At 42.9% G+C, this 12,316-nt stretch overlaps 1 protein-coding gene across 1 annotated transcript in view; it reads right to left on the reverse strand.

The window, feature by feature from the left end:
• MCM3AP (minichromosome maintenance complex component 3 associated protein) overlaps window positions 1-12,306 on the reverse strand; it is a 49,000-nt gene extending 36,694 nt beyond the window's left edge. The window contains exons 1-9 of the mRNA XM_079766572.1: window positions 12,022-12,306; window positions 10,175-11,492; window positions 9,705-9,928; window positions 6,829-6,910; window positions 6,427-6,571; window positions 4,885-5,075; window positions 3,094-3,233; window positions 923-1,120; window positions 339-607 (exon numbers count right to left, since the gene is read on the reverse strand). Of these exons, the coding sequence (XP_079622698.1) occupies window positions 339-607; window positions 923-1,120; window positions 3,094-3,233; window positions 4,885-5,075; window positions 6,427-6,571; window positions 6,829-6,910; window positions 9,705-9,928; window positions 10,175-11,384 (2,459 nt within the window). The 5' untranslated portion in view covers window positions 11,385-11,492; window positions 12,022-12,306. The remainder of the gene's footprint in view (window positions 1-338; window positions 608-922; window positions 1,121-3,093; window positions 3,234-4,884; window positions 5,076-6,426; window positions 6,572-6,828; window positions 6,911-9,704; window positions 9,929-10,174; window positions 11,493-12,021) is intronic.
• Between the last annotated feature and the right edge of the window lie 10 nt (window positions 12,307-12,316).

Genomic DNA, 12,316 nt, shown 5'->3' on the forward strand with positions numbered 1-12,316 from the left:
GATAGGGCACCCTGGGCATTGCTGTCCTGGTTCATTCACCTATTCTACTCATCGGGCCCATTCCTTCCTTATTTCCTCTTGTTGACAAGAAGAAATTATTCTCAGGAAGGATTTGGAGCAACTTTAGATGTGCTGGTGTCAGCGTACATCCATCCTGCTCCCAGTGGCTCAGGTCAAGGGACTGAGCCCAGCCAAGGTTTCTTACTATCATCCCAGCATTACGGACCAGACACAACGCAGCAGTAACAGCTACTGCTAATCCCGACAGCTCTTTCCCTGTTTACACCCTGCTTTCCATTTCCAAACAGCTTAGGCCAGCTCGGGAATTGAAAATTCACCTTAGGATGTCCCCCTTGTTGAGATTGAGCAGCACATTGTAGCCCTGGAACTCAGCTTCACTGGCACAGAATACGCCCTTGTTCCTCAGGTCTTGGTACATCTCCTTCAGACTCTGAAGGCACTTGGTCATGTTCTCATTGTTGATCTTGGCATCAAAGGAGGACATGGGCTCCTCACACATGAAGTGAGCACAGTGGATATGAAGCCGGGCACACTTCTCAATCAGGGACACCGTCATGGGATCACACAGGTGCTGCTGCGTGATGTCCTGGCCACAAGAGGGGAATATTACACATGCACGCACACACACCTTATATGCATATGTGTTTCATAGACACAGATCCAATGCACATATTCCCATGCAGAGAATCAACTACTAGAAAAATCATGTTTATTAGCTGAATTTCTCATATTTCAATTTGAAACAAAGCCCATAAAGAACACTTTAATAGGAACCTGTAATGATTTTAAATAATATTATACTTGGTTATAGGTAAAATATAATAGTAAAATGACAAAACTCTCACTTTCACTTTGGAATTCACATACTTTTTCTAGTTTCCTAATCAGAAGAGGCCAATACCTTCCGTATGCCCCGTGTGCGGTTCCACAGGAAGTCATACCAGTCCCGCAGGCTGCCCTCCTTCTGGTCCATAATCTGGGTCACCAGGTAATCCATGGTCCTGCTGAGCACTGCTGAGGGCCGCAGCTCATGTGACAGGGGCTCCTCCTGGTCTGCTGAGGAGCGGCTGTACTCCTTGACAGCTGCCGCGTGGTCCACCTGAAGACAGAGTGGGGACAAGCAGCTGGGTGGCAGGTGCTGAGCCAGCCTCTCAGCCGCTGTGCCTTAAAATAAGGGGTGAGATCGCATACACACTCACATAGGATCAATAAAACAATACAATTTCCATATGTAAAATTTCTGTTTAAAGGTAACAACCAAATTCAAAGACAAAATAAATTGAGAGACATATTTTGAATATAAGTGGCTATCACGTCAAGAAGCATAGGAATATAAAAAATGGGCCAAGGACCTAAATACGTAGCCACTTTTCGAAAGACGACATACAGAAGGCCAAGAGACACATGAAAACATGCTCAAAGTCACTAATCATCCGAGAGATGCAAATCAAAACGACAATGAGGTACCATCTCACACCTGTCAGAATGGCTATCATCAACAAACAACAAACGACAAGTGCTGGAGAGGATGCGGAGAAAAAGGAACCCTCGTGCACTGCTGGTGGGAATACAGACTGGTGCAGCCACTGTGAAAAACAGTATGAAGTTTCCTCAAAAAGTTAAAAATGGAACTCGCATTTGACCCAGTAATTCCACTTCTAGGAATATATCCCAAGAAATCAGAAAGGACATATACACCCCTATTTTCATAGCAGCACAATTTACAATAGCTAATATTTGGAAACAACCTAAGTGCCAATCAGCAGATGAGTGGATTAAAAAACTGTGGTACATCCACACAATGGAATACTACGCTGTGGTAAAAAAGAAGGAACTCTTACCATTTGCAACAGCATGGATGGACCTGGGGAGCATTATGCTAAGTGAAATAAGCCAGTCGGAGAAAGATAAATATCACATGATCTCACTCATTTGTGGAATATGATGAACAACATTGACTGATGAACAAAAATGGATCCAGAGACAGAGAAGCACTGAACGAACTGTCAAACCTCGGAGGGAAGGTAGGGGAAGGAAGGGGGTGGGGGGTGGATGTAAGAGATCAACCAAAGGACTTGTATGCATGCGTATTAGCATAACCAACGGACAAAGACATTGGGACAGTGAGGGCTTGTCCTGGGGGGTGGCAGTGGCCAGGGAGGGGTCGATGGGGGAAAAAGGAAACGTATGTAATACTATAAACGGTAAAAAAAAAAATTAAAAAACAAACAGAGGAATTTAAGTGAAGACACACCTGCTTGGCTCCAAGCACAGTAGAGTGACAGGTAAAGGACTTGAAAGCATTTTCAAAGGTCTTAGCCATGCTCAAACACCAGATTAGGTCTACACAGACCAGGAATGAAATGGAGACAACAGTGAGGACTGGGGGGCATAGCAGAAGCAAGGGCCTGTTGAGCAGGAGCCCAGGACCTCTGCTGTGACAACTGCTGCCTGACTGAGGGCCCTGCGTTGGGTAAAGGCAGCTATAAAACCACCAGCCAAAAGAGGAGGAAAAGCCCAAAACTAACAAAAGAATAAAAGGGCCTAAAATGGAGATTTCTGGGAAACAATTTAGGAACATGAACCGGCACATGTTCAGGAAGCTGAAGAAAGGTCATACCCTCTGACAGAGTTAACTATCTGAAGGAAATCATCTAATCACCTCAGAGGCATTACACACAGCATGCCCAAGTGAATTAACGTAATTGAAAAATTAGAAACAGCCTATCTAACGGTTGCAAAATGGGGAGCTTGGACAGAACTACATAATTAAATAATATGCCATCATTTAAAAATGTTTATACAGAGTTCATTATAACAAAGAAATGCTCATGATATAATTTTAACTGAAAAAAAAATCATACAAAATTGTATCTAGAACATAATCTCAAATGTGCAAAACATAAACATAGGAATAAAATTGTGAAAAAAAAATGGTTTTTAATCTATGAAATAATTCTGCATCTACATCTGTATCTATACCTTAGGGTCCTGTATGGTCCTGTACAAGATTGCTTAGTACACAACTCACGATACAAACAACTGTATACAAAGCGGGACATGGGGCTCCACCTGGTCAGTTCCTGGGATCACTTCAAACACACTCAGCTGGCTCCGGGTCTCCCGCATGTACCGCTCCTTCTCGGGACACATGTCAGGGCATGTCCCAACAAAAGTCCTTGCTTTGTCCAGGTCGGTTCTTTTCACCCGAGCTAAATGACATCAAGTAAATAGTAAGAACATACCACACAGTACGGAGAATTCAGCGAAGTGTGATTTCGTAATCTATAATAAAAGCGTAATATGCTAATTAGACCGGACAGCCAAATGACCTTCCGGATGTCCTTCTGGACATCCTTCTGACGACCTTCTGAATGAACCCAGGACTGCAAGGGCCAAGCCCCTTGCACGAATTTCGTGCATCAGGTCTCTAGTGATAAAATAAGAACAAACCTCACACAAATCACAAAAGAAAAGGAAAACTTTTTAAACAGTGGGCCTCTGGGAAAGAAAAGCATGGCCTATACACAGGGGGGAGGGGGTGTGCAGGGCATCAAGGCCTGCAAAGACCCCAAGGCCTTCTTGCCTCTCCAGACGGATCTCTTCACTGCACACCACAGGCAGAGGGGCACACACTGCATTCAGGGCTCCTATAATGACCTCAATAATAAATACTCATGGCTGCAGTATGTTTGTTAAAAGAATCAATTTGCTAAATGTACATATATCATTATTTTAAATACTTCATCATATTTTTAATGTAACAGGAATCACATAATGAAAGTTACCTGGTCCTGACATGCATAAATCTCTATTATTATCCACGGAATTAAAATAATTACCACTGCCACCCCCCCAGGACAAGCCCCCACTGTCCCAGTGTCTTTGTCCGTTGGGGTGTATCTTTTAGCCTGGGAGAGGTGGGTGTGGGGTGTATGGGGGTCAATGAGGGAAAAAAGGGGACATCTGTAATACTTATAACAATTAAAAAAAAGTATCTTTTAAATGAAATGGAATGAACAACTTCATAATTTGAAATACATACATCTTACTTTTATTTTGGAAAATTATAATATCTAGTAATAATTTTATTTGGAATATAAAAAAAAACACCCTAGCTGGCTCAGTGGATAGAGCGTTGGCCTGTGGACTAAAGGGTCCCAAGTTCAATTCCGGTCAAGGGCACATGCCTGGGTTGCAGGCTTGGTCCCCAGTAGGGGGGCATGCAGCAGGCAGCCAATCAATGATTCTCTCTCATCATTGATGTTTCTATCTCTCTCTCCCTCTCCCTTCCTCTCTGAAATCAATAAAAATATTTTTTTAAAAATCACCATTCAGTGACATAATTTATGATGGCAGCTTTTATTACAGTGTTAAAGAGGCACTGGGATTATTCCACTGATTCACAGCTTTTGAAAAGAGGAAAATCCTAGTTAAAATTTAATTAACACTTTGCAAAAAGCACAGGTGCCTTTTTCTTTTCTTTTTTTTTTTTCACTGCACATCGTTTTAATGTTAACAGAAAACTTACTTTTGGAATAGGTAATACATTCACATGGTTCAATAACCCAAAGGTATAACAACATCCAAAATAGAACACACCCTCATACCTTGTACCCTCTCTCCTGACAATCAGTGTGAGCAGACCCTTCACATCTCCCATGACTATTTTATGCACACATAAAGCAAGTATGCTTACGTATGGGGACATACTCACACACAGTTTCCCCCCTTATTTGTACACAAATGGTAGCACACTACAGACTTCCCGCACCTTGCTGTTCTCACTTCACAATAAATCTTGATGAAGTTCCATGACCTTACAAGGGTCTCTGGACCTCTGCAGAGAGGCAGTCACCATACCTTGCCTCATGATTCTGTCCCTCTGGTCAAGCAGGCGGTACTTTTCCTCAGACGTTTCGGCCACAGTGCCTATCAGCGCACTGAGGGAGGACACACACAGCCCAGGACTCTCAGAACCTTCAGAGCCCGAGTCAAAAGAGTCTCCTTCAAACAGGTGGGCCTTCAGAATGCCTGACTTCTTCACTGGAGAGCTACAGAGAAAGCAACATATCAGAGCCTTGTGTCCATCTGGCATCTGCAAATGTCCACTTCCAAACACTTCCCCTTATCTTTCAAGATTTTCTGCTCCTCTGAAGTTGATAAACTATAAACTTTGAAGTGAGACAAAGCTTTGATAATGCTGGTAATGAGCAAAATGATGTTATCTGTGATTTAAAATTTTTTAAACATTTCATACTTCTTTTAAAATTAGATGAGCCCATTTAAACAGCTGAAATGGATATTTATAGATTTCTATCTCAAAGAAATGAAATTCAGCCTGAAAAAACAACACTTTACCACCATGAAGAAATATCATGTCCAAATGTTTTCATACATAACTTCATTTCAGTAGAAGAATGTACTATAAAAAACTGGGTATCCCCTCTCAGCTTCCCCATTTTCTAGCGGGCTCTCAGAATTCTGTGAACTCCAATGTCAAAGAAGATATAAGAAGGGTGGAGTACCGGGACAGCATCGTCAGTGACTGAGCATTGACCTATGAACCAGGAGGTCACGGTTCGATTCCTGGTCAGGGCACATGCCCGGGTTGCCAGCTCGATCCCCAGTGTGGGGTGTGCAAGAGGCAGCCAATCAATGAATCTCTCTCATTACTGATGTTTCTATATCTCTCTCCCTCTCCCTTCCTCTGAAATCAATTTAAAAAAATTTTTTTAAAGGGTTGAGTGAGAAAAGCAAAAACAAAAGCAAATCAGCAACTAAATTGTTAATTGCAAAACTGAAAGTGAGGAAAACAATACATTGGCCGAAATAGGTGGATTACAGAACTGTGGAAACAGTCCTGCTGTGAAAGGGAAGGTGGGAACTCCAAGAAAAGGGGGGAGGGGCGGGAGCATTTGAAGGGAGACAGCACCCCATTGGGACACATTGTGGCTACCCAGTTATTATGCAGCCTCACGTGATAAGCTGAACCTACAAAAAGCCCTGTTGGAAACTGCTCTCGTGGCTATTAGGAACACATGGTTATGACAGCTAGTTAGAAGTTTTAAGGGAAAAAGTGACTGCTTATTTATTTACATGTCAGGTAGAACTACTGACAGCAACTGTATGATATATGGGACCCAGTCAGATGATTGAGGAGCCCCAGGGCCTCTTCAGGGAACTAGTAAGTGGCTCTCTGTCAACCCTCTTATGTCCTTTCCCACTCCCACTCCTCTCCACTATGTTCTCTCCTCTCCAACTTCCCTTAGCCCTACTCAGGTGTTAGTATACTACCCCACTTCCCTTTCGTGCTTTGGCAGGACTGCTGAGAAGTCCCTCCTGTTTACTGACAAAAAACCCACGTGCCATGTCAAATAAAGTCATAGGAAGGACCAGCCGCACCTTTTATTCATGAGGCTGCCGACTGCAGTTCTCCCCATGGGCTTGCCAAGAGGGGAGTGCTGAAAGGATGTGTCCTCAGGGCCCTGGCCAGCCTCACCCTCACCTGGTTTCTTCTCCTTGAGGGAAAAAGGTTTCTTGTTGGGACCTGAGGATGCAAGAGTCAGAACAGAGTACATGATATTACACACTTGACAATGGATTTTTACTTTTTTTTTTGAGAAAGTAAAATTCTTATAATTGTTACATGAGGTTCAAAGGAGCCCAAGGAAACACTATGAGACAAAAGGATCCACTCGGAGCCACCGCCCCCCGCTTTTGGCCTTGGGGAAGGGCTCCCACTCAAAGCTTAAAGGGTCTTGCAAACAAAGCATTAGAGACTGCAAAGAATATCTGAAAACTCACTTATTTTCTTCTTGTGCCAAAAGATAGACGTTTCTTCAGGCAAACCTTTTTTCCCCTTCTTCCTGGCCAGGGCTGCAGAAGCCTGGAAAACAGTCCACAACTCAAAGTGTGAGGCATCAGGAGACCACATGAAATGAAATTCAGTATCAAACATAGTCTGCAAAAGTTCGTGCAACAGATCAAAACCTCCACCCACTACATGGCTGACCACACTATCGGCCTCCAGCCTTGGGAGCTACAATCCTTTACCTGTCTCACATCTGATATTTGCGCTTTTTTTCTTTTCTTTTTTTTAAATTAATGGCCTCACTGGCATTTGGTAAAATGATTCTCACTATCTGATAACATATACAGTATAACATGGAAAGATAGAGCCAAGTCACACACACACACAAAGGGAAGCTGCAGATTGATGCACACGGGATAGAATGTATCACAAAACACATAAAACCAAGTACATGTTAGTATACCTACAGATATGCCTATGAAAATGTCCAGAAAAAATACACACCACTCTAGTAACTGTACTGGCTCCGGGGTAACAGGAAAGTTGGGGGTGATGAGGGACCTCAGCTTTGTGTTACCAATGAATTGCTTACAATAACAAAGTTTTTATATATCATATTATGTTATTTATTGTAATTTTTTTAGGGTTCAGCTGGAAAACTAAGCACATTGCATTAGCCAAAAAATAACTTTTAAAATAATGAGGATTAATTACCATATGACCCAGCAATTCCACCCCTAAGTATATACCCAACAGAACTGAAAGCAGGGTCTCAAGAGAGATTTGCACACCACATTCAAGGCAACATTATTTAAAACTAGAGGCCTGGCCGAAACCGGTTTGGCTCAGTGGATAGAGCGTCGGCCTTCGGACTCAAGGGTCCCAGGTTCAATTCCGGTCAAGGGCATGTACCTTAGTTGCGGGCACATCCCCAGTAGGGGGTGTGCAAGAGGCAGCTGATCGATGTTTCTTTCTCATCGATGTTTCTAACTCTCTATCCCTCTCTCTTCCTCTCTGTAAAAAATCAATAAAATATATTAAAAAAAAAAAAAAAACTAGAGGCCTGGTGCACGAAATTTGTGCACTGGAGCAGGGGGCGGGGGGATCCTCTAGCCTGGCCTCTGCCCTCACAGTGCAGGAGCCCCGTGATTGATCGCCCCAGAAAGGTAGGCTCCTCGATGGATTGCCCCAAAGAGGTAGGCCGGAGCCGGGGGTCCCGCCTCTGCGGTGCACATGGGGCCTCAGGAACCCCAGCAGAAGCCGCATGGAGCAGCCACCGGGCCCTGCCCCTGCAGCGCGTGCAGTCATCTTGTGACGGCGTGAAGGCATCACAGCGTGATGGCGTGAGGACCACCTAGCCTTTTATTAGTAAGATAGCCAGAAGGTAGAATCAATCTGTGTCCATCAACAGATAAATAAACAAAATGTGGTCTATCCATACAATGGAATATTATTCAGCCATAAAAAGGAATGAAATGCAACCATATGAATGAACCTGGAAAACATGCTGAAAAAAGCCAGACCAGAAGGACAGACTGTATGATTCCACGTATTTGAAATATCTAGAATAGGCAAATTCACAGAGATAAAAAGTAGATTAGAGGTCACCAGAGGCTGGGGATGGAGGCAATGGGAGTGATCACTTAATAGTTATTGAGTTTCTATTTGGGATGATGCAAAAGTTCTGGAAATAGATAGTGATGATGAATGCACAACACTGTGAATGTAATTAATGCCACTGACTTGGAAAAAAAAATCAATAGGAAAGAATAAATAGCAAAACCCTAAAACTGTGCACATATTTACACAAAACTTCCACTTTCAGAAATTTAAACGAAGGATATAAACTAATCAAAAATATATAAACAAAACTGTCCACAAGTAGAATGCTGACCAAGAAAGTAAACAGGATAGAATGCCATGTAGCATTTAACAATCCAATTCTAATCTAGACTGCTAATTGATTTCAGAAAATACTAAAGATTGCCACATGAAGAGATTACCAACAGTATTTACAGTATGATCCCATTTGTGCAAAAACAATGTGACCCTATATTTGCAAAGACATTATCCAGAATATTCAGTCAATATCTTAGAGGAGAGAATTATGGGTGATTTGGTGCCCCTCCCATAGTATATTGACAGGCAATACTTCTACCATTTAACAAAAGTATGAAAACATGCTTTCTACCTTATAAATTCCTATAGAACTTACTTTTTCCCCCACAAGAATATTTGTAAAAATAATAAAGATATAAATCTACATAATGTGAGCTACAACTGTTATGCACAGGTGTACTTATATACATACAGGGTGGGGCATACAAGGAAGTGGGTTTACAGTTGTATGTAAAACAGTTTATTCTTGTATTATTATTTATTAATTATTGTATTATTTTCCATACCAACAACTATAAACCTACTTCTGCCCGATGTTGTATTTAAAGTTAGGGTATAAACCAAACATATCTCTGGGGAATGTGATTACAAGGGGATTTCACTTTTTCTGTATTGTTTGAGTATCATATACTATGACCAAATAAATCAAAAACAAAACAGAACTCAAGTTTGGAAAAGTGCTGTGTGGTTATGGAGCCAATCCAGTGTGTTCCAGAAGAATCTGACTTCATGGGACTCACCACAGCATTCAGTAGGGGCTACAAGCTTTTCACTAATGACTCCAATTATGAAGAAAAGTGCTATTCTGGCCTCTGCAAGGTAAGAACAAAATATTCTAGTACTTCCTACATTCTAGCAAGCAAATAATTAAAAAAAAAAAAAAAAGGTTTTGAAGTGACAAAGTTCACTCCTACTTTATTTCTTTAAAACCTATTTTTTCACTCACACAAACTCAGTCGGGAGTACTCACATGATCAAAGAAATACACCACCGCGAGGTGTTTGTTGCGCCTGGTGTAAATGCGCTGCACTTTAGCAATTTTGCCAAAGTGATTCTCCAGAATGGTCCTGTTGTTGAGATAGTCGGGAATGTTCTTGCACTGGATCGCTGTGACTTCAGAGGGAGAGAAGCCCCCAAGACTGTCTGTGCTCTCACTTCTTTTATTCTGACGCCCAGGAGTTCCTCTTAGAAAATCTAGGGGATCAGAAAATGGGCACAGAACTGTAGTAGATGTAATGTTTTCAAACAGGAGGCACCAACTATGTAAGGGCAAAGGAAATTTCCATGTATGTGAGACCTGCTCCAAGATCCTATGGTATATTAATGTCCTTAACGTTTACAGGGGACTTAACCAAAAAATCAAGCTAACACCCAGGAAAATTTACCAAGAACTTGCCATACAGCAAGATTTACTGTATGTTGTACATTTTTAGAGCTCACCTTCTTTTTTATCTCTACTTTCAGTTTCTTCCTCTTTCACACACGGAAACCGGGAAGCTGCCAGAACAGACTGACTCCCTCCTGGTATGGCCAAGTGATCATTTTCCCCAGACTCGGCACAGCCAATTTCCTTTCTAGATTCCTTGTTGCCCAGACGACTGACTTCTTTATTGCTTTTGAAAACATCCTGTATAGTCCGACCAAACAGAGTACCTCCCCGGGGCCGATTCAGGCGGACAGGCCGCTTATCGGGAGGATGATCACCCCTCGATAGAGGGTCCAAGTCTTCCACTGCATCGTGGCCATATCTCCTTGGGGAGCGATCCTGATCCTCCTTCCTTTTCAGTCCTTTCATGAAGCTGGAAAGTGGCTCCACTTGGGAAACAGTTTCTTCACATCCTTGTCTGGCACCTGTTTTGCTAACTGGGAAGGGTTCCCCCAATGATCCTGAAGATGTGGGGAAGCTAGTGAAGCTACTATTAAGACTTCCAAATAGTGACTTAGGGCCTTTCTTTTCTTCCTCCACATTTTGACTTGACAAAGCAGGGGCAAAAGGTGATGATGAATTACTACTATCAACTGGTTTCGAAAACGTAAAATTTGATTTAGTAGCTGAACTTGTCACCTGTGTAAAAGAAAATGGAGTCTGTCCTCCGGATCCACTACTAATTGGTTGGGAAAATGTGAAAAATCCAGAAGTAATTTGGCTTTGAGTTTTCTCTGGCTCGGAGTCAGCCCCCAATATTGGTCTGAACACTGAATTTTCCAGAGATTTAAAGCTGAACTCTGTTTTCCCAAAACCAGAGCTTGCTACTTCTCCAGTTTCTGGTGCAAAAGTAGAAGTACTTGGGAAAGCCCCAAGGTTGGGTGATTTGAAAGTAAATCTTGGGTTTGCAGGCACACATGAACTTGAAGGCCCAGAGGCAGCTACAAAGGCTGGAGTGTGTTCAAGTCCAGAAAAGAGTCCAACATTCGAGGTTTGGGAGAATCCTAATGTTTGTGCTGAAGAAGAGTGACCTACTCCAGATGTTGGAAAGCTAGATATCTGTGAAAATCCTGAGCTTTTCCCAGGTACTGTATTGTTTTGTCCAAAAAGAGAAGGCTGACCAAATCGAAATGGTTGCTTAGCCTGACCTGTTCCTATGGAACTACTGGAAGATGTTAAAAAAGCACTAGGCTGCTGCCCACTGAAAGGATTAGTTGGGTTCATCTTCTGATCCAGTTATTGGGAGGTAATAAATATTTCCCTGTACAAAGCAGTCCTCTTCCTTAAACAGTTTGTTGAACTAGGGAGCTCCTCCCCTTCATTTCATGTGAGCTGAAAAACAAAAATTCAGATCATCAGAGCTATGTGCTGCTGGGAAACTAAGAAAAGAATTTTTCATCACATGTCACATTCTAAGTTATTTAACAGGCAGACAAAGCAAAGGGCCAAGTATTCTTATTTTCTGAGAAATAGTGGGTCCTTTTTCTTTTTTTTGTGGGGGGGGTAGTATGGGGTGGAAGACGATACAAATAAGTTACTTTATCACAGATGTTTAAAGCGTAACTAAAGGCCAAATCATTTTACTAAATTGGTAAATTCGCCAAAAACCTCAAATGTTAATTTTTTTAAAATGAATGCAATTACACTTTTCAAGTTAAAGAGAGGAGTGTCTCCTAACTTCTTCCAATCTCCATAGCCAGATGATTACACTGTGACAATTAGAACTTCGGTGTTTCAGTTCTCCCACCTAATTATTCTCCGAGTAATCTTAGCACTAAGTACTCTTTCCAGACACAGAAATTAAATGTTTTTATACCGGGGCTACTCCCCGAACGAACCAGCCTAGAGGTCGAGTACTCACGTGGAGAGGCCGCCCTAGACTCGGGAGGGGCTGGAGCGGAGCATCACGACCCCATCTAGCAGGCGGCTCCATAGGTCTCCGCACAGGCCGCAGCCTGGGCCCGGCGCCTCGCTGTCCCGCCCTGTCAGTGACACGCGCGAAGAGGGGCCGGGGAACGGCGAGAGGGGGAGGGGCAACCTCCGCCCGGCTCTGACCCCGCGCAGCGCTCAGGGTCCGGTCAGGGACGCCGCCGCTCCGGGGTACCTCCGCGCCTAGCTGGTAGCGCAGACCAAGACCGCCGGAACCAGCGCTTCCC

Source organism: Cnephaeus nilssonii (genome assembly GCF_951640355.1).
Source record: "Cnephaeus nilssonii genome assembly, chromosome: 3".
Taxonomy (NCBI): domain Eukaryota; kingdom Metazoa; phylum Chordata; class Mammalia; order Chiroptera; family Vespertilionidae; genus Cnephaeus; species Cnephaeus nilssonii.